The sequence below is a fragment of the Rhineura floridana genome, chromosome 4 (genome assembly GCF_030035675.1).
Source record: "Rhineura floridana isolate rRhiFlo1 chromosome 4, rRhiFlo1.hap2, whole genome shotgun sequence".
In the NCBI taxonomy this organism is placed as follows: domain Eukaryota; kingdom Metazoa; phylum Chordata; class Lepidosauria; order Squamata; family Rhineuridae; genus Rhineura; species Rhineura floridana.
The window spans coordinates 111,211,551-111,238,070 of NC_084483.1; the positions used below are offsets into that span (position 1 = coordinate 111,211,551).

The window sequence follows — 26,520 nt, forward strand, 5'->3', positions numbered from 1 at the left end:
CAACAGTAACACTGAGAGGTGAATAGGTCTGCCCTAGCTGAATTCTAACTGCTACTTTGTATAATAAATTTACTGTGGGCAGCTTTTAACTGTCAGCAGCTTGTAACTGTCAGTTGGTACAAGGTAGCTATTATATGCCTTAGTTTATGTAACCAGACAAGTTTATATACTAGGCAGGAGGATACAAAAGGTTGCATTTTGATAGGCCTTGTATTGAACATTCTATTGAATCTCATTTATCCATAGATACAGGTCAATGATCCCCTCTAGGATGCACATCTTAACATGGTGAGGGGGGTTGAGAGTGTTGAAGAAGCTGAGAGCAATGAGACCAAGAGGCTAGACTCCTAGCAGGGGCACCCAAAGCAGAATGGTCAAAGCTGAGACACCAGACTAAGATGCATCCAAACTCAGAGGAAGGCAATGGTAAGCCACCTCTGAATACTTCTTATCACGAAAACCCTATGGACAGAGTAAAAGACAAATAATTGGGTGTTAGAACAAATTAAACCAGAACTATCACTAGAAGCTAAAATGGTGAAACGGAGGTTATCATACTTTGGACACATCATGAGAAGACATGATTCACTAGAAAAGACAATAATACTCGGAAAAACAGAAGGGAATAGAAAAAGAGGAAGGCCAAACAAGAGATGGATTGATTCCATAAAGGAAGCCACAGACCTGAACTTACAAGATCTGAACAGGGTGGTTCATGCCAGATGCTCTTGGAGGTCACTGATTCATAGGGTTGCCATAAGTTGTAGTCGACTTGAAGGCACATAACAACAACAAAAATAGATCAATGGGCTGGCAGATGGAGATACTTATACATCACTGTCAGAGGACCCTGACTGAAATTGTATATATGAGTCATCACAGTATTGTCCAGAGTAAGTGTAGATGGTGTGATCAGTATGAGGAGGAAAACTGAGATAATGGGAGGCAGAAGCTGTGAGAACAAGCCACGAAAGGAAGACTCCAGTGGTGGTTCTCCACTCTGGCAAGAGTGACAGCTGAAGGCAGTTGGCTTCAGGAAGCAGGAAGACTATAGAGGAGGCAACTGTGATATTTTGTTGGCTGTGTCCTGATTCTCAAGTTCCTGACCAGAAAGCAAAGGAGGAGGTGGCAAAGTATACCTGCAGAGAAACACCATATTTCCATTGTGCATGGCAGCTGAGGGACTCTGTTCAACCCTCTATTTATCCATTAAGTTCTTGACCAGATGGAGAGCTGAAAAGTCGTATCTTGTGTATCTTTCTAGGAGAACTAACTGGGGTGGTCTTAAGAATATGGTAGTTTTAATTAGGAAAGTGAACTTAGGGAAGGATACAACTTTCTTAAATTTCCTTTGGGAGGAAGGGTGGGATATAAATTAAATAAAAAAATATACATTTAATGTAAGCAACTATTAAAGCATACTGTTAACATTATTAATATACATTAATTGTGAATACAATTGCAATAAAAATAAATCTATACAACTTTTTTTTTTACTGGACTCACACAATTCCAGTGAGTAGGACTTTTAAAAGTGGGATTAAGATTAGTTTAACTCTTGGGAATAGGGATTTTTGTCAGGGGAGTGGACAATGGGTGGTGATTAAGGGGAAGGATGGACATATACTATTATATTATTGCTGATATATACTAAGGGGAAGTTTTTATTAACATGTTACGGTGGCAGCAGAATAAGGGGATAAAGGAACCATGTATATCACAGGATGGTATCCTTCACATATTGTTGCAAGTGGTGTGATAGAAACCCACATTTCTTCACACTCCCTAAGGCTAGCCCAAATAAACAGGAGCCTCAGAGCCAATGACTGCAGTTTAGATAAAATGTTCCATGCAAGAGAGCCATCTCCATATTTATGGAGCAATTCATCCAAGCAAACATCCAGCAAAGCAAAAAGGAGAATGGGATTTACTCAAACAGAGGAACATTTATCCCCTATAGCAGGGATGGAGAAACCTGTGGCCCTCCAAATGTTGTTGGATGTCAACTCCCATTAGCACCAGCCAGCATAGCCAATGTTCAGGGATGATGGGAGGTATGGTCCAACATCTGGAGGGCACCATGTTGGCTATCCCTGCCATAGACTGGATTGCAGCCTTAACAACATGAATCCTGCTTGCTGTCACTCATTTTACATTTACCCATTTTACCAGAGGCAGACCGGAAGCATGGAAGAGCATGATCCAAGGTGTAAAGGCTGCAGATATAATGGAAATTTTCTACATTCTTACACACATATGGTAAATCCAAGCAAACTGGGTATTATTGGAGATGTGCCCGCTTTTCCAGATGTTTCCTTCTCAGGGAAGAAATTTTAGGAGACAGGAAGAAGCTTACAGAGACATGGCAGACTCTGAGGCTATGATTCTTTAAAAAGATTAGAACACACTTTGGATAATTTCAGCAGAAGAACCTTCAGAGACGGGGGGAAATGTTCCTCTGAGACTTTTTTTTTGGAGGGGGAAGGAATAATTTAGAACAGCTTTGCATCTACTGGAGGGAAGGTGAAGAGACTTCCTTCTCCAGTGCTGAGGGCTAAAGACGTTATCAGCTTATAGGGGTAGAAGAGTTTCTTTTATCCAGTCTTCCACATCTATATGAAGAAGTAGCCAAGCACCATCCAAAAACCATTACCAAGGCAGTGGGAATAGCAGGCCAAATTATGCTTCTGTGGGAAACTCAAGGATAGAAAATTTTATGAGATTACCATCCTAAAAGCCAATGGAGGCTAGGCCACCCATAACTCTGAAGGACCAATGTGATGATCCTGTATTAGTGTAAATAGGGTAAGTGTTGGTTGTTTAGAAGATACATGGTAAGTGGAGTGAAAGAGGAGGGGGAGTGAATGGGCAGTAGAATGCTGGATGATTGGCTGAATGTTTAAAATGGCTGACAGTATAAAAGGAAGAATGTCAGGTAAATCTGGGTGGATGTGGTGTGGATGTGAGGTGGACGTTGGTGGGTTTTGAGAGTTGTTTTGTCAGGAGAGCGTGGAGAAGGAGGGGGGTGGAGTTCGGATTAGTATTAGATAAAACCATATGCTTATGTGCCTTATGAAGAAATCTTGTTAATCTTGTTATCTGTGTTATTTAATAAATACTTAATTTGGTTTACCAGAGGCCTGATCCTTGGCTGGGGTTTCACAGACCAGAAGGGAGGGTGAGGTAAATAACCAAGGCTGAAGAGTGACAAATGGTGGCAGCGGGTGAAGGGAAGAATATAACACCACAAGTATTCAGAGCAAACCAGAATTATAAGCAGTCTGAGTAAATCAAAGGGATTGGGACAGCTTAAGCACACAGTCACAGAGGTAACCTAATTGAGGGAGACTCAGGCCGAGTCTCTAGGAATACTGGTTATAGGATGTGACTGGTGGTGCTGCCTAGCAGGGGGATCTGTTGAGATCTATGCTAGAGCGGAGAGGGAAACCATAAAAAAGGACAGTCCGGACTGGTGGAGTCCCTGTTGGTGCCTAGTGACAGGCAGTAGCCACGCGCAGGTAGGAACCTGACAGGGAGAGCCAGGGAAGGGCGTCACAACCAACTTGAATTATTTTATGTATTTTGGTTTTAGGATATTAATATTATAATCAATCTGAAATTTGAACAAAAATAAGTTTTAAGTAACTTTTCCAAAATTCCCTCAAACGTATACCTTTGGAATAGAGTATGTTTATTAAGTCCACAGACCATAGCAAATATGCACTTAAAAATGCCATTTTTAAAAAATAAATGGAGAGAATCAGCTGGTGGTTTTGTTCTGTTCATGCAGTGGACAAGTGGCCATCTGAAGAGTAAACGTAAACCTAACATTTAAAGTGTGAATGTCAATAGTGAAGTGTGATGTACTGCACAAACTACCTTCCAGAGAACCTTGTATTTGCATTTACTAACACAGTTATTTGCATATGCAGTTACTTATTTGCACTTAAATCTACACCTGTGCTATACAAAAGTTTGTGATTTGTGTGTGTGTTTTTGTGAGTACATTTGTGGAATCCAGACTGAGGACTGATTGCATTGCTGTAAATATGGCTATTTCTCTTCTACTGCTGAATAATGAAAATTTCACCCATAATGCAACCCTAAAAATTGGATAAAGCAATCCTAACCAGGCAGATACATCAACATTCATGTGTAAATTAAGCTACATTCTAAGTGCTTCTGGTGAGGAGGGCAGGGACAAGGGTTACGGAGAAGAGGGATATGGAAAAGCCATAGCCCCTAATGGTTGCTGGCAGTGGGTTTTGGAGGTGGTACCTCTGTGTGTGTGTGGGGGTGGGTGGGTGGGTGGGACTGGAGAAGTGGACATGAATGAGAAAGGATGAGAGGAAAGAAAGTGGCAGATATAAGCATGGCAGAAGGCTGGCTTTTTTCTTTTTACCAAGCTGGTACCCTTTCTCTGGTGCTAAATCACTCGAGGAAACTTCATGTAGAAGAGTTGTAGGTAGAATGCTGGTCTAGGTCTGGAGAAACTCACTAAGTTCCCTGGGTGACCAGTTACTATTTGTCAGGCGAACATACCCCACAGGATTGTCCTGAGAATAAAATGTGAGTGGAGGGAACCATTCATGCTGTACGAAAATGAGAGCCAGAAATGTGGGAAAGAATGTATATTCTACTGGATGGAGCTTTTAAAGTGGTATTATATGCAGACCACTGATTTAAGTATTTATTTATTCATTTATTTGATTTGTATACTGCTTCATACTTGAAAAGAAGCCTTTAAGCAGTTTACAGTGTTGAAAATAATCAAACCAAATTACGCATTTAAAACAATACAAAATGTTTAAAAGAAATCATCTTAAACATTAACATCTTAACATTAACAACAAACATCATAAGAAGCAAATTACATATTTAAGACAATACACATTTTTAAAAAGACTTAAACATTAATATAACCTAAAATAACTAACATAATAAATCATAATCACTAGCAGATTAAAACACAAATATTCCAGGAAGACAAAACAACCCCACCCACCAAACACACACGTGTCTATGTAGCAGAATCACTCCCACTTCTGCTGCTACCACCCCAACTTACACTCTCACCAAAAGGTGGGACAACACTACACTCTCCCCACCCCTGGAGCTCCCTTCTCTCACCAGGGAGCACCCACAATCATTCCACCCCCACACAACACCCATAACAAGGGGCAACACTGTCATCCTGAGGATAATGCACAAAGTGATCTGCAGTAGCACAAATTGTATATCCATGGAAGGGGCTTTGAAGATTCATTGTGCTGAAACTACCCAGGACTATACTTTTCTTCCCCACCAGTCAGCTGGCACACTCCATCAATGCTAGGCCAGAGTCTTGTGCTCAGGCTGCTCCCCCCCCCGAGATCCACAGGACAAGAGCCCTCTTGCTCTTCAGCTTGCTCCAAGGGCTCACACCCTTGCCAGGCTTGACTATTCCCTAGATCAGTTGGTCATGGAACCGACCAGAGGGACGGCAACCCTGGACTTAATCCTCAGTGGGGACCGGGACCTGGTGCGAGATGTAAGTGTTGTTGAACCGATTGGGAGCAGTGACCACAGTGCTATTAAATTAAACATACATGTAACTGGCCAATTGCCAAGAAAATCCAACACGGTCACATTTGACTTCAAAAGAGGAAACTTCACAAAAATGAGGGGATTGGTAAAAAGAAAGCTGAAAAACAAAGTCCAGAGGGTCACATCACTCGAAAATGCTTGGAAGTTGTTTAAAAACACTATATTAGAAGCTCAACTGGAGTGCATACCGCAGATCAGAAAAGGTACCGCCAGGGCCAAGAAGATGCCAGCATGGTTAACGAGCAAAGTCAAGGAAGCTCTTAGAGGCAAAAAGTCTTCCTTCAGAAAATGGAAGTCTTGTCCGAATGAAGAAAATAAAAAAGAACACAAACTCTGGCAAAAGAAATGCAAGAAGACAATAAGGGATGCTAAAAAAGAATTTGAGGAGCACATTGCTAAGAACATAAAAACCAACAACAAAAAATTCTATAAATACATTCAAAGCAGGAGACCATCTAGGGAGACGATTGGACCCTTGGATGATAAGGGAGTCAAAGGTGTACTAAAGAACGATAAGGAGATTGCAGAGAAGCTAAATGAATTCTTTGCATCTGTCTTCACAGTGGAAGATATAGGGCAGATCCCTGAACCTGAACTAACATTTGCAGGAAGGGATTCTGAGGAACTAAGACAAATAGTGGTAACGAGAGAGGAAGTTCTAAGCTTAATGGACAATATAAAAACTGACAAATCACCGGGCCCGGATGGCATCCACCCGAGAGTTCTCAAAGAACTCAAAGGTGAAATTGCTGATCTGCTAACTAAAATATGTAACTTGTCCCTCGGGTCCTTCTCCGTGCCTGAGGACTGGAAAGTGGCAAATGTAACGCCAATCTTCAAAAAGGGATCCAGAGGCGATCCCGGAAATTACAGGCCAGTTAGCTTAACTTCTGTCCCTGGAAAACTGGTAGAAAGTATGATTAAAGCTAGATTAACTAAGCACATAGAAGAACAAGCCTTGCTGAAGCAGAGCCAGCATGGCTTCTGCAAGGGAAAGTCCTGTCTCAGTAACCTATTAGAATTCTTTGAGAGTGTCAACAAGCATATAGATAGAGGTGATCCAGTGGACATAGTGTACTTAGACTTTCAAAAAGCGTTTGACAAGGTACCTCACCAAAGGCTTCTGAGGAAGCTTAGCAGTCATGGAATAAGAGGAGAGGTCCTCTTGTGGATAAGGAATTGGTTAAGAAGCAGAAAGCAGAGAGTAGGAATAAACGGACAGTTCTCCCAATGGAGGGCTGTAGAAAGTGGAGTCCCTCAAGGATCGGTATTGGGACCTGTACTTTTCAACTTGTTCATTAATGACCTAGAATTAGGAGTGAGCAGTGAAGTGGCCAAGTTTGCTGATGACACTAAATTGTTCAGGGTTGTTAAAACAAAAAGGGATTGCGAAGAGCTCCAAAAAGACCTCTCCAAACTGAGTGAATGGGCGGAAAAATGGCAAATGCAATTCAATATAAACAAGTGTAAAATTATGCATATTGGAGCAAAAAATCTTAATTTCACATATACGCTCATGGGGTCTGAACTGGCGGTGACCGACCAGGAGAGAGACCTCGGGGTTGTAGTGGACAGCACGATGAAAATGTCGACCCAGTGTGCGGCAGCTGTGAAAAAGGCAAATTCCATGCTAGCAATAATTAGGAAAGGTATTGAAAATAAAACAGCAGATACCATCATGCCGTTGTATAAATCTATGGTGCGGCCGCATTTGGAATACTGTGTACAGTTCTGGTCGCCTCATCTCAGAAAGGATATTATAGAGTTGGAAAAGGTTCAGAAGAGGGCAACCAGAATGATCAAGGGGATGGAGCGACTCCCTTACGAGGAAAGGTTGCAGCATTTGGAGCTTTTTAGTTTAGAGAAAAGGCGGGTCAGAGGAGACATGATAGAAGTGTATAAAATTATGCATGGCATTGAGAAAGTGGATAGAGAAAAGTTCTTCTCCCTCTCTCATAATACTAGAACTCGTGGACATTCAAAGAAGCTGAATGTTGGAAGATTCAGGACAGACAAAAGGAAGTACTTCTTTACTCAGCGCATAGTTAAACTATGGAATTTGCTCCCACAAGATGCAGTAATGGCCACCAGCTTGGATGGCTTTAAAAGAAGATTAGACAATTTCATGGAGGACAGGGCTATCAATGGCTACTAGCCGTGATGGCTGTGCTGTGCCACCCTAGTCAGAGGCAGCATGCTTCTGAAAACCAGTTGCCGGAAGCCTCAGGAGGGGAGAGTGTTCTTGCACTCGGGTCCTGCTTGCGGGCTTCCCCCAGGCACCTGGTTGGCCACTGTGAGAACAGGATGCTGGACTAGATGGGCCACTGGCCTGATCCAGCAGGCTCTTCTTATGTTCTTATGTTCAGGCACGAGGTACCCGGAGGGAAAAAACACAGCCTTCAGTCAGGGTCCCAGCTGCACCTCCTTTCACTAACGCACACACCACCAGCCCCACCCCGGTAGGATGCCTCTTCCTTCCTTACAAACAGATCTCGTGGTACTTTTACATGCAAAGGTTTCCCAAGTCAATTTCTACTGTGTCCCTATCCTATGCATTTTTCTTTGAAAGAACGAACGAACCACTGTGGTCAATGGGACTTAATTCTCGGGTAATGAAGGATACAGGACTGCAACCTCCCACTGTACATGTTCAACGCCGCAATCCTAAATACACTATCAAGTGGGACTGATATTTCCAAGCAAACTAATTCGGATTTAAGTTATAAAGGCCTTTATGAGGGGCAGCATGGGATCCCTCTCTGTAATCTGGAGTTTTCCATCTCCTCCTCCGACGTGGGTGACACACCGCATGCCTCAGCGCGGGTGGGCTCTCTAGGCCGAGGAAAAAGCGGTCCGAGTTGATAGGCAAGACGCTGCCACGCCACGTTCCCAGCGCTAGAGGGTAGCTGCCTCCGACGAAGCTGGGACGAGAGAGGGGCGGGAGAACCAACTAGTAGTGACTGGCTGTATGCGCGCGCGCTCTTTGCGTTCCGGGAACGAAGTTCCCAGCGCAGGAGAAAGTTAACTGAGGGAGTGGATAATCTGGCACTGTCGGGCGCCTTCGTCTGTCAACCTCAACGCCTCACTTTTTATTTGCGTGAGAGAAAGATTGATCGCGACTGGAAAGTAGCTTGGGCGCGAGACCACCCTTTCCAAAGCCGCAGGCAGGCTGCATCGCCCGCCTCTTCCAGAACTGTTCCTCCCCAATAACGAGAGAGGAATCCCGCGGGACCTAGGAAGAGCTGTGGGAGGGACCGTCGCAGCAGCAAAACCAGCCCCTCGCCACTCCAAAGCGAGGCCCGCCTGTCCGCAAAAGGGGGTGGTGGGCGAGGCTGTTGCTCCTCCCACAGCAGGCGAGGGGAGCGAGGGAAGTGAGGGAAGGAAGAGGCAGCCTATCGGGGTGGAGCTCGGGCGGCTAGAAGCAGCCGATGCAGGTCGAGGACTGTTAACAAAACAGATCCGTGTAAAACTTTGTTTCGGTGGGAGAGCTTTTTTTCATTTTTAGTCGCTTGCTCGGGCTGCTTGGGAGACAGGCTCTCAGGGCTTTGGCGCTGGATTTTGTTTGAAAGAGAAGGAAAGAAACAGCAGAGGCTGAAACTCTGCGCGAAATGGACCCTGTGGTTTGACTGCCCGGAGCACTGCATCTGGTGTGGAGGGGGTCACCTCCCTTTTTCTTTCCAGCAGGTAAGCTGGTGAATAATTGATGGGGAAGAGAGTAAAGCGATTCCATAGCCTGGGACGCGGAGAGGACAAAAGGGCAGCCGAATAATAATTGCGCTCTCTTTCTTCTCCTCTCGCTCGCCTGGTTCATTGGATACAGAGAGAGAGAGTTTTGCCCGATGGTTTGTAAGGAGATACAGTTTTTCTCCGAGAAAAAGAACAGTTAACAGGGAAGCTTATGTCGGAGGCTGGAGGAGAGAAAATTGGAAAACAAATGACATGTTTGAAAACAAGCTCGACCCACGTGGGGACTCGCAGGTCGTAGCAACCCACTGTACCCTGCCGCCCCGTAAAAAGAAAATAATAAATAGGGCCACCAAATTCCTTGGCTACTCCTGTTTATCTTATGACACATGAGGGCCTAGTGGGCTCTCTCTTTAAGAAAAACATTAGCACCTGAAAAGTCTAACAAATTCATTATGGCATATATTTTGGAGGATAAGAGCTCATCAGATGACTCCTTTAGAACTGGGTAGCAAAGACTTCCATTTGATTTGTAATGTAGTTCTGTGGGTCTCAATGTCTAGCTATATTGTTAATGGTAGGATACTTGAAATGCCAGGACCTTTTGTCAGTGAAAGTGTGCGCTGTTCTCTTTAAAGTCTTTGCCCCCCCCCTTCCTAAGGAGCATTAACCTGGAGGTACAAGTTTAAAACCTCTGCAGCAGGTTGCTTGTCTCACTTTTGGAGTTCTTTAGGCACCAAAGCTGTTAAAAAAACAAACCTCCCATTAACCTATCAGACACACAGGTATCACAATCTGCATGCATCTTGTTGGAAGGCTAGGCTGGAGTTATTTCTTGTGTCTTTTTGGTAAGTGAGGAAATGTTAGTAGACTTGATGCCTCTGGTTGTGCCCAAGCTGGCAGGCTTTATTGTGTAAAGTGAGTGGGAAAACCACCTGTTGCTTCTGTTCGAGGTAGAAGGTAATTGCCACTTTATTTATACTGTAACCTGTTTTATACTGATTCCCTCTTGATATGTATGTAGTAACTTGTGGGATGGTCACTGGTTATTTTAAGGCAGAAAAACAGTGACTAATTTCTGTTTAAAAACCTTGTTTCTAATTAAAAATCCTTGCTTGCTCTGCATGGAAGCAGAATGTGATCAGAACAGGTGTTAACTGGTCTACTTCAGGCAAGTATAGGATGCTACAGAAAGGAGGGAAGTTGGCCGGCTGTTTTCTTTGCAATTAACCTGTGCAATATTTGGAAAGATGTGTGAACCCGGCATGGTAACAGATAGTGAGGGAAGGGCTCTAGATTATTTTCTGGGCAAAAGTCATTGTAGCAACGCCTTTGAAAGGTGACTAGAATATGAGCAGATTATGTGTGCTGTGCTTGCTTGAGTATGTGTGTGTTGCCTGTGAAAGGCGGGGTGGGGTGGGATGGGTGGATTCCAAACTCATTCTACATGGGAAACTTCATTTTGACAGTTGTGCCTGGCAATTGAAGCGGTCACATGTTGAGTGAAAGTCTAAGCTGATGTATGACATTAGCTGGTCACTTTCCTTTTCCCCCAGTAGACCTGTGGAAGGGTGAAAATGAACATGGAAAGCTCAACTTCAGATCCCCTTTTTACTTTCATGTTTGCTAGGAGGCCTTCAGCAAGTTCCCTCTTTCAGCTCTGCTGAACCTTAGAAGGTGGTTGTAATACAAATAAAAAGATATACTGTAAACAATCCTGAGCCCTTGGGCAAGGGTGGGAAAATGTATTAATGTATCAAGCCTTTTGCAGGAATTAAAGTTAGAGAATGGAAAGAGACAGGGCTCAAGTTGACAGACTGCATTATCTTCCACTTAAAATGCTTTATGGCTAAACTGTGTAAGAGACAAAAAACTACCACCCTTCCCTGTAGCTTTAGGAGGGTTATTATTTTATTTTATTATTTTTTTAATTAAGCTTATATACCGCCCGACTAGCAACAGCTCTCTGGGCGGTGAACATTAAAAATACAATAAAAATAACACAAAACTGTACACAAAACTGTACAGTCTAAAATCAAAATATAATAATTTAGAATTAACAGGAATTACAATGCCTCAGAGAAGAGAAAGGTTTTAACCTGGTGCCGAAAAGATGATAGTGTCGGCGCCAGGCGCACCTCCTCGAGAAGACCATTCCATAGTTTGGGGGCCACCACTGAGAAGGCCCTAGATCTTGTCACCACTCTCCGGGCTTCCCTATGAGTCGGAACCCGGAGGAGGGCCTTCGTAGTAGACCGTAGTGTACGGGCCGGTTCATATCGGGAGAGGCATTCCGACAGATATCGTGGTCCCGCGCCGTATAAGGCTTTATAGGTAAGTACCAACACTTTGAATCTGGCCCGGAAGCATATTGGAAGCCAGTGCAAACGGGCTAGCACAGGTGTTATATGCTCAGACCGCTTAGTTCTTGTTAGCAGTCTGGCCGCCGCATTTTGCACTAGCTGTAGCTTCCGAATCGTCTTCAAAGGTAGCCCTACGTAAAGCGCATTGCAGTAGTCCAGACGCGAGGTTACCATAGCATGTACCACTGATGAGAGGTCCTCCTTACTCAGATAGGGACGTAGCTGGGCTACCAACCAAAGTTGGTAGAATGCATTCCGGGCCACCGAGGCTACATGAGCCTCAAGTGTGAGGGAAGAGTCTAAGATGACTCCCAGACTACGCACCTGTTCCTTTAGGGGGAGTGTAACCCCATCCAGGACAGGGTATGTATCCACCATCCGATCAGAGAAACCATCCACCAACAGCATCTCAGTCTTGTCAGGATTGAGTCTCAGTTTGTTAGTTCTCATCCAGTCCATTGTCGCAGCCAGGCAACGGTTCAGCACGTCGACTGCCTCACCTGAAGAAGATGTAAAGGAGAAGTAGAGCTGCGTGTCATCAGCATACTGATGACAACGCACTCCAAAACTCCTGATGACCGCCCCCAGCGGCTTCATATAAATGTTAAAAAGCATGGGAGACAGAACCGAACCCTGCGGGACCCCACATTGGAGAACCCACGGTGTCGAGCAGTGTTCCCCAAGCACTATCTTCTGGAGACGACCCGCTAAGTAGGAGCGGAACCACTGCCAAGCAGTGCCTCCAACTCCCAATTCCGCAAGCCTCTCCAGAAGGATACCATGGTCGATGGTATCAAAAGCCGCTGAGAGATCGAGGAGAATCAACAGAGTTACACTCCCTCTGTCTCTCTCCCGACATAGGTCATCAAACAGGGCGACCAAGGCAGTCACAGTGCCAAAACCAGGCCTGAACCCCGATTGAAATGGATCTAGATAATCGGTTTCATCCAATAGCGCCAATCTCCTCCAAGCAGGCTTTGGAACAGTTGGAAAACTGCTTCCTTTGTAACTTGCACATAAATAAGGAAGTCAATCCAGTCACTCCCAGGCTATGTTCTAGTCTGTGGGCCAGGATTTCTTTAAAGTGCAGGTGATGAGAATAGTGGTGTTATAAAGTGTAAGGCTGCAGTGCTGTATGTGTTTACTTGCCACTAAGCCCCACTAAACTCAGTAGGACTTCTGAGTAAACAAGCATAGGGTGTGGCATTGCATTTAGATTGTGTATGGAATAAATCTGTAAATAACCTTATCACACAGGTTATTTAGATTCCAATTGTGATTTATTAGACTTTCTTGAACTTCGCCCAGATTTTTTTAACTGTCATGGATACTAAAGTTAAAAAAGCATACTGAATGCACAGAATGCTACCATGTAATTAAGTGGGTAGAACTGAAAAGCTTCAGCTCTGGAATCTGTCACTGAGCAATTTCCTTAGGTCTTCCCTCCCTTCTCCCCACACTTCTGCAGTCTATCCTGTCATAGGCTCAGATTACAAAGCAAACTGACCTTGGGGCATTTGTAAGATAAGGAACTAGTGCAGTGCAATTCAGGAAAAAAAGAATTTAAATTAAACAGTTTTAAAAATGAGGATGCATGGGTTAAAGTATAGAAGTAGTTACTGTTGTGATACGTGCACAGTCTGACTTGAAGCGAACTATTTACATTTATTTATTATGGTGTGTTTATGTTTCAGGCATTGCTTTGAAAGCAGGCTGGGGTGTGAGCACTGTGGACAAAGATTTTACATAAGTCTATTCAGGAATTCTGAACCTGAGATTTTTTAAAAAAAGGATGGCCAAGGTTTTGGATGTAGATGAAGGACTAGATGGAGGGTGCAATGAGTTTAGCAACATCATTAAATCCCGATCTGGTAAGTTGCATGTAAATTTCCAGTCCTCTTTTTCTTGTGAATGTCTCATTGTAAAAACAAACAAGTGCTGTTTACTTGTCATGAACTGAAGAGCAAAACTTGTTACATACAAATATATGTAATGGTAGCTTGATGGCCCTTTTAAACAGGAAATACCTGTTCAAGAAGCCTGCAATTGGAAGTGCTGGAAAAGCAGCACTGCAGGTAAGAGGTGCTGAAATCTTTCCCCACTTGTTATTTCTCTGCTCTGAATTGCCCCAGCATCTCCCCGTCACCCATGGAAATTCAGATGTACAGTTCATCTTATTTCCTGTCACCTCCTTCTGCACTGACTCCTGCATTTGCAATAAGATTAGTATGTGGTGCAGTGTGGCTTTGCTGCTGAAGTGCATAACCCCGATACACCCACCTACCTACACAAACTGCCACTTCAGTTAAAGTATTTTCAGGCTACAATTATGCCACTTGTGTGCAACATGAAGTTTGGTTCCTTCAATTGGAGTCCTGCTGCATCTGTCTGTCAAAGCATTATTCTGTGTGTTGGATCCCAGGTTCTACTTGAAAAGACTCTTGTAGCAGTCATAATGAAATAATAATTATAGGATTCTGCTTTTGTGCAGTGCTAATCAGGTCTATTTATTTAGGACGCGCTCCCTGTATTATAATTACATAAGGTTTTATTAAGTGCTGTACAATTAGGCTATGGTCTGAAGGCACATGAAGCCAGCGGTCTGGTCAGTGCCTGGATGGGAGACTGCCTGGGAACCATATGTAAGCCGCCTTGGGTTTCTATCATGAAAAGAAAGACGGGGTATAAATGTAATAAATAAACAAATAGTGTGCCTGTACAGTAGGCTTTACAGCATTCCACTAATACAGCGGTTGTGAATTGTAGAAAGGCCCTGCATTACAGCGCTTGTTCTGCTTTTACTGCGTTTTTTTGCCGCCGGGCGCCATTTTGGTCAATGTAAGTCAATTGGATCTGCTTTACAGCGGTTTTTGCTTTACAGCGGGGGTCTGGAACATAACCCGCTGTATGAGCGGGGCCCTACTGTATACAGCTTTGTTTTGGCAGCTTGTTTGGGGCTTGGAAAATTAAAGATACCCATGAAGTTGCGTGTAGGACATGTAAATAGGGAAGTTACACTCCCCCTGAAATCACAGGTCCGCAGCTTGGGAGTACTCCTGGACTCGGCTTTGAGCCTGGAGGCACAGGCCTTGGCTGTAGCAGGGAGTGCTTTTGCTCAATTAAGACTGATACGCCAGCTGCGCCCATTCCTTGATTTGTCAGACTTGACTATGGTGACACATGCACTAGTTACATCCCGATTAGACTACTGTAACACGCTCTACATGGGGCTGCCCTTGAAGACTGCTCGGAAACTTAAATTGGTACAAAGAGCTGCAGCCAGAATGTTAACTGGTGCTGGACTTAGAGAACGTACAACTCCTCTATTGTACCAGCTCCACTGGCTGCCAATTTGTTTCCGGGCACAATTCAAAGTGCTGGTTTTGACCTATAAAGCCCTATACAGCCTAGGTCCAGGCTATCTGTTAGATCGTATCTCCCCTTATGAACCTGCTCGACCTTTGAGATCATCTGGTGAGACTCTTCTCTCTATCCCATCTTCTTCACAAGTTTTTCTTGCGCAGACACAGCATAGGGCCTTCTCAGTGGCTGCCCCTAGATTATGGAACTCTCTCCCCAATGAGGTTCGTATGGCTCCCTCGTTATCGTCTTTTCGTACCCAGTTGAAGACTGTTTTATTTAGACGGGCTTTTAATTATTAACGTTTATCTGTTTTTTAATCTATTTTGGATTTAATGTACTTTTAACTGTTTAATTGTATTCTTGTTTGATTTTAATTGTTTTGGTTTTTAGCTTAACTATGTTTTAATTGTAAGCCACCCTGAGTCTTTGGAGATAGGGCGGGGTATAAATATCTTAAATAAATAAATAATAAATAAGTTTCCTGGATTCACTGTATCTCCCATATCATGCATCACTTAACATTATTGTTATTATTGCTGTTCTCCAAATGCCACCTTCCTCAGAGGTGAGGCAGGGCTTTTTCTGTAATGGTGCCCCAGTTCGGGAATTCTCTCCCCAGGGAAGTTTGCTTGGTATAAGCTTTGCTGTCTTTTAGGCAAAATTTATTCACCCAGGCATTTTGAAAACATTTTTAATACCTTAAATATTGTAACCTCTGTCTACAAATTGTGTTTTTATCGCTTGCTTGCTTTGTTTGTATTGCTGTTTTTATGACTTGATTATTATAAGCCACTTGAAAAGTTTGTTTAAAAGCAATATATAAAGGTTTTAAATAAATTAGTTCATCCTTTTTCTTACTAATGCTATTGGACAACTTGTCCCTTACCTTCTGGAAAAGAAGCTTGTAATTTAAAAAAAAATTGTTGTCAACTGAAACCTTTGCTAAAGCCTTTAACTGAAACTTTAGAAAGGGGTCAATTTGCACAACAGGGTAAACTCTAGTCAATAGTTTTACCAGGATTGCACCTAACAGGGCATTTCAGGTTCTCCCCACTTGTGTTCGAAGGAGCAAACCATGTTTTGTGGCTCTGGGTTACCAGGGCTTGTGGGTTGTTATCACCCTTCCCCCCCCCAAACCATGACCAGTAACTCAAGGACAAATCCTGGCTCTAGATCTTGGTATGCTGGGCATGAGCCAAACTACATTTACAGGTTTGGATATGAAGTGAAGCTAGGGATCATGGCTTGTTTATGCACAGAATAAAAGAGCCCTCTTAGATGCATTCATGGTATGGTTAACTGTGATCTGAGAGAGTGTGAGATTGGCAGGTATCTGTTAGGTCTTTAATTTGTGAGAGTAATTTTATTTGGACATATGTTTTATGTGGCTATTTAAACATTTAAAAGCATACTTCATTTTCTTGTAATTCCTCAATTAAAAATGCAAGCTTTAACTATTGGACCTTTGTGATGTTAATCCAATTAGGCTACAATTGTTTACATCAAGGATGGGGAGTGTGTGGCCCTCTAGTGGCTGCTAGACTCCAACTTCCATCATCCTTGGCCATGTTGCCTGAGCTGATGGGAGTTGGGAGTCCCAATAGCATCTGGAAGGCCAGAGGTCCCTCATCCCTGCTATATAGGCAGTAAGTCCCATTGAATGCAGGAGGAATTACTTCTGAGTAGACATGCATAGGATTGCATTGCACTGTTGCGCTAATCTAAACAGAAAGGCAGCTACAGAAATCTCAGGATTTAGGCTTGTGTCTGCCTTTTGTGTATTGTCCTGAATCTTAGTTATTTATTACTCTGCATACCTGAGACATGAGCAAAATCTGGGAGGGGGATTTCCCAATGAAAAGGGTGCAGTGCTTCAAAGCACTCCAGGCAACAAATTAAAGACTTGTTGTCTGGACTGACATCTGTATTTATTTATTTATTTAAAACATTTCTATCCCGCCCTTCTACTCTACAATAGGACACTCATGGCGGCTTACAATGATCCATTACCACCATCGCTTTTTACAGTCTTTCTCTGCCCCACCCCAAAGATACTATACAGCCAGAAGTTCAGTCTCAATAACTCTGTCAAGGTTGTACTTTCCATCCTAGTTGCTCCGCAAAGGGAAGAAGTGCTAAAGGGAATGAATACTCTTAGTTCCTAAATGGAATGCTGCTAAAGTGAAATGGATATGTTCTATAATGGATAATGCTGACTAAAAAGTATAATCATACCATCATTTGTATTTTCAGAATAATCTTCAATTCATTTGGGTGATATCCAACTAAATCATACTTGGTGTAGACACATTGAAATCAAAGTACTTAAGTTACTTGAACTAATGCTAGTGTTTGGAATCCCAGTATCATTGGAGGAGTCTTGTTTGGCCTTGAATTTGTAACATTCCCACCCATAGTCTATTGTTTCTTCTACAGAAGTTACTGACTGGGGGGCACTATCTTACTTTGGGCAAAATAAATGGGTTGCAGTGAAGGAGACATGTAGGCTAGCAGTCATCACTATATCTTGCAGCAGTGAATTCCATAAGTTTTGCATCGTGTGGAAAAGTACTTAATTTTGTGTGTTCTGGATCTATTGTTAGTCAATATTATTGGATGACCCCAAGTTCTAGTATTACTAAAGAAGGAGAAAAAGTTATCTCTAATCATGTTATGACATGGTTGAGAGTTATGTGCAACTAACTTATTTCCCCTATCTCTCCATACCTTTTCCTTTTCATTTCTTGCTATGTAACGTTTCCTTAGCCATGTCACACTTCTTTATGTACAATAAATATAGTTTTATAGCTCATGTTTTTTTAATAAACAAGAGTCTTAAACTATTGATTGGAAGACTGACATTTTTGTTTACTGCCTAGCAGATTTTTAGGCACTTTATAAGTACTCAGTAAGTACTAAAAACAAAATGATCTGGCAGAATTATTTTATTACACGTGGCTTTTCTCAAAGGATTTTTTAAAAGTGTCTCACCATACTATTAAACACTCGGAAAAACACCTGGATCTGTGTACAAGAATACTGGTTACGTGCCTTATTTTATCTTGATACACTTGAAACACAATTAGTTTGCGGAGTTTTGTAGGAATGGAATCTACTTCAGTAGTCTTCTAAGGGAAGATATCATCATATAATCATAGAATAGTAGAGTTGGAAGGGGCCTATAAGGCCATCAAGTCCAACCCCCTGCTCAATGCAGGGATCCAAATTAAAGCATACCCGACAGTGGCTGTCCAGCTGCCTCTTGAATGCCTCCAGTGTTGGAGAGCCCACTACCTCCCTAGGTAATTGGTTCCATTGTTGTATGGCTCTAACAGTTAGGAAGTTTTTCCTGATGTCCAGTAAAAATCTGGCTTCCTGCAACTTGAGCCTATTATTCCGTGTCCTGCACTCTGGGATGATTGAGAAGAGATCCTGGCCCTCCTCTTGAAGAGTACTTGAAGAGTGCTATCGTATCTCCGCTCAGTCTTCTCTTCTCCAGGCTAAACATGTCCACTTCTTTCAGTCTCTCTTCATAGGGCTTGGTTTCTAGTTCCCTGATCATCCTTGTTGGCCTTCTCTGAACCTGTTCTAGTTTGTCTGCATCCTTCTTGAAGTGCGGAGACCAGAACTGGATGCAGTAATCTGGTCTTAAATTATTGGAGAAACTGCAACAAAGGCCTATTACCTATACTAGTAAAAACTTTTGAGCTGTGGATGTCTGCATTCATTTATTTAAAGTCTCCACATCTGAGTAACTTTGCAAAATATCAGGGAACTTTCCTTAAGACTATAAGGACACAATTTGTGACTGAATTAGGCATGCTTAAACCGTGTCATTTCAGTGTCCACAGCTGGCATAATTCACGTCACATTAATTAAAGTATGGATTAATGTGAACACACAGCATACTGGTGCTTTGCTCTTCACCCACTGTTACTGCAGCTGCACTGTTGGAAAACAGTCATGATCTGGCTTAGTTTTGTGTCCAAACCTGGATTTGTGGTTTGTTTCCCTCCAAACAAACCATGAGTGGTAAGCTAAAAACAAGTTCTTTGTTGCTGCTTGTGGTTTGGTTGGAGAGAAATAACACCTGGGTTCAGGCATAACGATAAGCCAGATCACAGATTGTTTCTCTGGAGTAGGAGAGGAGTGTATTGCCTGCAATTTCAGCAGCATGCACCAGTACATTGTGTGTTTACATAAAACCATAGTTTATTTTAACTGTGGTTTTATGTGCCTGTAGTCTGTGACTGTGGACTGGTTTGAGGCTTAAAACAGCAGACATTGAAGAACATATGAATGAAAGGAGCCTCCATTTACATGGTACTCATCTTATTGCTGTCACTTGGTTGATATTTGACATGTGATATAAGATGGTGCTCTTTTCCCTTTCTGTGTCTTAAATTCTTGTGTACAGTTGCTTGCATTAGTAGTTGTAACTAAATTTGCTAGAGAGGAGGATGCGTCTTAAGGATATGCTCTTATGCAAATTCTGTTGGAGGAAAGCTTTTGGCACATCTGTATTTTTCTGAGCATATTTTCCCCCATTATCTGGAACAGCTGTAGGTTTTATCTGTGTGATTTCATTTGACTGTGATCAAATGCCATATGCTCCTTTCATACTGACATCTGCACTTTTTTTCTTGCAGACAATAATAGTACATTTGCTTGAGTGGCACTTGTATAGGCTAGTGGATTTGGGTTGAGGACTGCAGTGTAAATGTATCTGCTAACTTTGATAATCAACTTTTACAAAATGTGTTATTAAGGTAGCAGTGACCTTCAGAACACAGCTGGATATTCATATATGTGTAACTTGAATTGTTTCAGGCTGTTTAGAAACAAAGAAAGCTGCCATATACCAGGTCAGACTATCTTTCCCAGTAGTGTCTACTCTTATAGGCAATGGTTCTTTAGGGTCTTGGGCAGAGATCTTCCCCGTGACTGGAGATTGAAGTAGGGGCCTTCTACATGCAAAACATCTGCTGTTCCATTGAGCTATGGTCCTTCCTCTTGAGTTCAAGAAGAAAGTAGGAGGCACAGATTGGCTATGGTTCTGCTTCTGCTTGGACGTCTACTTCCAAAAGGTGATGCTATGAGACCATTCACCAGCCAACTTGAAGGTTTTGCTTTGGGATTCTATTGCGTTCTCCATGCTGTATGCTGTTTGTTGTTGTTATGTGCCTTCAAGTCGATTATGACTTATGGCGACCCTATGAATCAGTGACCTCCAAGAGCATCTTTCATGAACCACCCTGTTCAGATCTTGTAAGTTCAGGTCTGTGGCTTCTTTTATGGAATCAATCCATCTCTCGTTTGGCCTTCCTCTTTTTCTACTTCCTTCTGTTTTTCCCAACATGATTGTCTTTTCTGGTGAATCATGCCTTCTGATTATGTGTCCAAAGTATGATAACCTCAGTTTCATCATTTTAGCCTCTAGTGATAGTTCTGGTTTAATTTGTTCTAATACCCAATTATTTGTCTTTTTCATAGTCCATGGTATGAGCAAAGTGCTCCTCCAACACCACATTTCAAATGAGTTGATTTTTTCACTGTCCAACTTTCACATCCATACATAGAGATCGGGAATATCATTGTCTGAATGATCCTGACTTTAGTATTCAGTGATACATCTTTGCATTTGAGGACTTTTTCTAGTTTTCTCATAGCTTCCCTCCCCAATCCTAGCTGCCTTCTGATTTCTTGACTAGTGTCTCCATTTTGGTTAAAGATTGTGCTGAGGTATTGATAATCTTTGACAAGTTCAGTGTCCTCATTGTCAACTTTAAAGTTACATAAATCTTCTGTTGTCATTACTTTAGTCTTCTTGACATTCAGCTGTAGTCCTGCTTTTGTGCTTTCCTCTTTAACTTTCATCAGCATTCATTTCAAATCATTGCTGGTTTCTGCTAGTAGAATGGTATCGTCTGCGTATCTTAAATTACTGATATTTCTCCCTCCAATTTTCACACCTCCTTCATCTTGGCCCAATCCCGCTTTCCGTATGATATGCTCTGCGTATAGATTAAACAAGTAGGGTGATAAAATGCACCCCATCTCACACCCTTTCCGATGGGGAACCAATCGGTTTCTCCATATCCTGTTCTTAAAGTAGCCTCTTGTGCAGAGTATAGGCTGTGCATCAGGACAATCAGATGCTGTGGCACCCCCATTTCTTTTAATGCATTCTGTTATTTTTCATTATCTACACAGTCAAAGGCTTTGCTGTAATCTATAAAGCACAGGGTGATTTTCTTCTGAAATACCTTGCTCCTCCATGCTGTATAACATCTATTCCTCCATGCTGTATAATATCTATATTCCTCCATGTTGTATAACATCTATATGAAACTCCACGGAGGATCATGAAGAGATTCGGTCTGAGGTGTCATAGAATCTGAATGACACTCAGCTTTATTTCTGTTTTTTGTCAGATGCAGGTAAGGCTATAGATGTCTTGAATTGGTCACTGTAATGGACTGGATGAGAATTAATACACTTGAGAATTGATCCTGACAAGATGGTGATGCTATTGGTGGGTGATTCTCCCACCCAGATGATGGTGTTCAGTTTGTTCTCAGTGGGTTTGCACCCCCCTGCCCTATGGATCAAGTTTGCAGTCTGGTGGTGCTTATTAATCCAGCATTGTCATTAGAGATTCAAGTGGACACTGTGGCTCAAAGTGCCTTTTGTTAGTTTTGGCTGATACCCAACTGCGACTTTAGCTAACCTGTCTCTGTCCAGGTAAAGTTATCCATGCTCTTGTAACATCTTGTTTAGACTATGATTATGGCATGATGCAAATGTACTGGCTCCTCTGGAGGATTTGTTCTTTGTCAGTAACTTGTGGTTAGTAAGGAGAAAGCTAAAGCATGAGCCTGGGTTAAAATGACATGGCAAGCCAAACCTTGGCTTAATGCAACACAGCGTAGGAGTAAAAAGACCAGGGAGGAGCAAAATGCCTGCAAATTCCTCTCTGGGAGCCTGCATGGTTCTATAGTTCCAGTAAGCCACACTTTGACTTACTCTGCTGTGCGGAGCAGGCCACTGTGTTGTACGTGGGTTTGTCTTTGAAAATGGTCCAGAATAGGGCTGCGAGATTATTAACTGGACTGGGTGATTTCACCATATTAGCCTGTGTCTTGTCAGCCACACAGACTCCCTTTTCTTTTCTGGGTCTACTTTAAAGTGCTGGTGTCAACCTTTTAAAGCCCTTAATGCAGGGGTGGGGAACCGGTAGCTCCTCAGACATTGTTGGTTTCCAGCTCCCATCAGTCCTGACCATTGGTCATGTTGGCTAGGGCTGATGGGAATTGCAGTCTGACAACATCTGAATTGCCACATGTTCCCCACACCTGTCTTAATGGCTTGGCACCAGGTTATCTGAAATATTGTGTCTTCCCAGATATAACTTCCCAATCAGTAACATCCTTGGAGGCTGTGCTCTGACTGCCCCTGCCAAAGGAAATAAGATGGCTACTTGGAGAGGGCCTTTTTGGTCATAGGACCCAGGTTATGGAATATCTTTTTCAGACAGATTCTCTTAGAACCATCTTTACAGTCTTTTCTGGGCCAGGTGAAGGCCTTATTCACCTCCTAGGCCTTTTAAAATAACTTTAAAAAAATTGGGCTACTCAGTTTGGCTTATATTCTGTTATGTAACCATGTTATGAATGACTTTACTTACTCCACCAGTAAGAGCTAATTTTATGTCGTTTACAATTTGTATGATATATCTTTGTGTTGTAGTTTGTTAAATTTTTGTTAGCTGTCCAGAGAATATATGTTGTTGGGCACGTTAACAGACTTAATAAATAAATTAAAATAGGGTGTTTACAATGCTTGTGATTTTTTTCAACCAGTGATTGAACTGTAATATATGTTAAAAGCATCAAATATTCATGATTTACTCAGCAGCCAGGAGGCATAGATTTTTTTTTTAAATGGGAGAGCCATGTCTCAGCAATATAACAGAGATCTGGAGGACCCACATATATCGGAGGTGGCTTACAGCCTACTGCTCTTATGACTTACACCATTTGTTGTTCAGTGACCTTGTGAGATCATTGGGCAACTGCCAGTGATATCTGCTCACTTGTGCACTGGAAATTCACTGGTTTTTCTTCTGTACCCTGTGCACTTCCAAGATCTTGTGGGTGTAGGGGGGAGGAGAGGAAGGAGAAGCCCCATTACTTGCTTGTGTTGTGTTGGTTCTCACCTGTTAAAACTGTTACTCTACTAAGACCATTCTGTAGCTAATCATTTATGTTTTGTAAGTCTTAGTGTTTACTGTAGTATTTTTAACTTCTGTCATCCTTCCTGGAATATAATGGACTTGTGGGTTGAAGTAAACATAATCTCCCCCATGCCCTACACAGAGATTTAAAGGAATGTGAAAGCACAGGTATGGCTAGCATGCCAGGACAGACTTCTGGCATACTTTTGCTTATTACACTCATCAGTGTTATATGACCTGTTTTTTTTTAAAAAATGAGGGTTTAAATTGTCAACCACTATCAGCTTAGCAGTTCACTTTAATTGACTCTTCTGTTTTGACTTACGTAACAAAATATTCCCAAACAATCATTTTTGCTTGTCAATAGGTATACATGTTTATGTAATTCAATTGTTTGCAAAATAATAATAATAAAAATGCACATCTAGGACACAGCAATATAAATGTACAATTAAAAGAATTGCATAGTTTAAAAATGGAGATGCACATCATGGCTTCTGCTTGAGCCTGATTTTAACCTGTTAAGATTTTCAACCATGATTATAGTGGGGTGTATCCAGCACTGCATCTCTGCTGCTGCAGTGCATTTCCGTGTGTGCAGTGGAACCTCCTCTTCCTCTCCTGTCCCCTGCAGCCCCCCTTCATGACCTCTAAATCAACTCTGGAGGATTGGGAGACCCTCCAGAACAGATTTTAGGGATGTGCAGGGGAAAGGGAGGAAATGAAGTCCCATTACACCAATGGAACTACGACCACAGAGCATGTTGCTTGTGTTTCTAATAAAAAGAATGACTCTAGATCAGCACAGAAACATTTTAGTTATGCTGTCTTCATATTTAGTATGATTAATATGAACAGGACATAACTAAGATGCTTTCATACTAGGTTCTACTATTACTAGATTTAATATTGGGTCAAGCCATTCTTGAGCTGTTAGATGTGTAATCCATTGTTATTCTGGAAGAAAAGTAATTTATTTACTCTTCTCCTGGAAAGTTATTCCCACCCACTCAGACTTCAGGGAAATTTGCTGGGAGGAAATAAATATTGTGTTAATTTAAACAATCTAGGATTGCAGAGTGTGTGGGAGAAAGCATGGGAGAAACAATTTAGCATAGGAAAGCAGCAGAATAGATTTGCTGTGTTTAAAACTTCAACTTCAAGTCGTTGTAGATGCTACACTCCTTTGAAATCTAAAAAATTTCATGTGTCAAATATATTAATCTTCATTGTGAAACTATCCAACTGTTTCTTGGTCAGTATGTGTAGCAGAGTGTGGATGTTCCTCCCCCTTTTTAGCTTGCTTACATATTTTCACTTTCAGTTTAGCACAGGTGACTTGATCAAGCAGAAATGTAAAGAAGTCATATGAGGGATATTTTAGGACAGATTAAACCTTTAAGTATTCAACTTATTATGTTCAAGAACAGGAAACTTTGGTGGGCTGGATCCAAAGTTCTGTGGAGTAGAACTCTGTTAACTGGATACTCCTGGAGGCAGAAGGGGAGGGGAAATGATTTTTGGTGATTCTCCTCCCCTCCCATGTATGCCCCTGAAAATCTGCTCTGTAGGGTGGGGAACCCTCTGGAACAGTGTAGGAAGTGGCACTGGGGCTACAGAGGGAAGGGAGAATCAGTGAAAATTTCCCCTCCCTCTTCCTGCTTCTTCCCATTCACTCAGTGAACAGAAGGAACCTTTCTATTCATGGAATAATTGGATATGATGATCTCTTAATCATAAGAAGAGCCTGCTGGATCAAGCCAGTGGTCCATCTAGTCCAGCATCCTATTTTCACAATGGCCAACCAATTGCCCATGGGTAATCCACAAGCAGGACCTGAGTATAAAGAATACTCTCCCCTCCTGTGGTTTCCGGCAACTGGTATTTGGAAGCATATTGCCTCTGCCTATCAAAATCAAAGTGCATGCAATTATTTAGTTTTATACTACCTTTCCTCCAAAGAGCTTTGGACAGTATATATGGTTCCTTCCTTTTATTTTGTGAGCTAAGTTATGCTGAGATCTAGTTATTGGTCCAAGGTCACCAAGTGAGTTTGGAAAGTGGCTTAGAAAGGAGAAAAAGTAGCATTTGTTATTTTTTTTTAATATGCCTCATTTTGCTTTTATGAAGTTGGTGCTGGAAATGTTAAATGGGAATAGAATAATGAAGCAGTTGAAAATAATGCAAATTTTAAACAAGTGTCCCTTCTTAAGATATGACTTAATCTTATGAAAGCTCATTTGTTTTAAAATGAAAGCTAAGGAAACTGTTGGTGACCACTGCTCGACATGAAAGTTCTCTTAAGCAGCAATTGTAGATTTCCTGAAATATAAAATAGAGTGCCAAAGCAAGGAAATGCCAGGCCAACTGTCTCAAAGAGTTCACTTATTGTGGTCTGCTCAAACAAAGATGCTCACTAGTGTTTTGTGATAGATAACCTTCTTGGGTGGGAAGCAGGATGCATAGGCAGAAAATCGGGATATCAGATATGCAGCTGGAATAGCCAATTCACAGGAAGGATTCCAGTTCAGATGTTTATATGATACATGAAGATTATATGGAAATGCTTTGACAAATCATGCTGGGCAACCAGCGTGGAATGCCAGTTTTCACTTGCTACAGACTTGTTTAAAGAGTAAACTAGGTGTGATGGGGACAGCCATGCTTGCATATTAATGTCCCATTCTCCCCATTCATAGAAGGAGGAGATTGGGGAGTAGTCTGATTTTATATCAAGTGTCCAAGGCAAAGTAATATCTCATAATATCTCAGTAGAGTAAGCTTTCCCTGTGTTGCAAATGAACAGAAGATCTTACTTTTTCCTCTATAAAAAGAGCTTCCGTAATGGATCATTTGGCTTGTGTATTTTCTTCTCTCCAGCAAATAATTACATCTTTGTTTTGTGGCTTTATTTTTCTTGTATTAAATAGCTCTCCTTGTTTAGTATGTATGTATATTTTATACTATTTATATACAAAATATCCAAAGTGGTGGACAACATGATTAAAACATAAAACTTTATTGCAGTCTCAATAATCTCAATAAAACAATCCTCAACATGCTCTAGTTTGTGAAGTTAATATATAAGCAATACTACAGTCAGGGGAACTGTGTGCATGTACAAAAACACTCTGTAGGGAATTATATATTTACTGTCCCTGTTGGGGCAAAAGCACTGGCTGTAAATGATACTGAAACCCCCAATCCATGTGGATTGTGGGTTTCATACAGGGGACTACTTTCCAAATAGAAGATGGCAATGGATGGAACAGCAAGAAGTTGTTGTTC

At 42.0% G+C, this 26,520-nt stretch overlaps 1 protein-coding gene across 3 annotated transcripts in view; it reads left to right on the plus strand.

Moving 5' to 3' along the window:
- The first annotated feature begins 8,530 nt into the window (after positions 1-8,530).
- UTRN (utrophin) overlaps positions 8,531-26,520 on the plus strand; it is a 521,915-nt gene continuing 503,925 nt past the window's right edge. Inside the window, exons 1-2 of one of the 3 annotated variants that reach the window (XM_061624044.1) lie at positions 8,531-9,270; positions 13,328-13,504. In XM_061624044.1, the coding sequence (XP_061480028.1) occupies positions 13,426-13,504 (79 nt within the window). In that variant the 5' untranslated portion in view covers positions 8,531-9,270; positions 13,328-13,425. Of the gene's footprint in view, positions 9,271-10,096; positions 10,119-13,327; positions 13,505-26,520 lie in introns of those variants that run through there. The other 2 variants (XM_061624041.1, XM_061624043.1) reach the window with 2 other exon arrangements.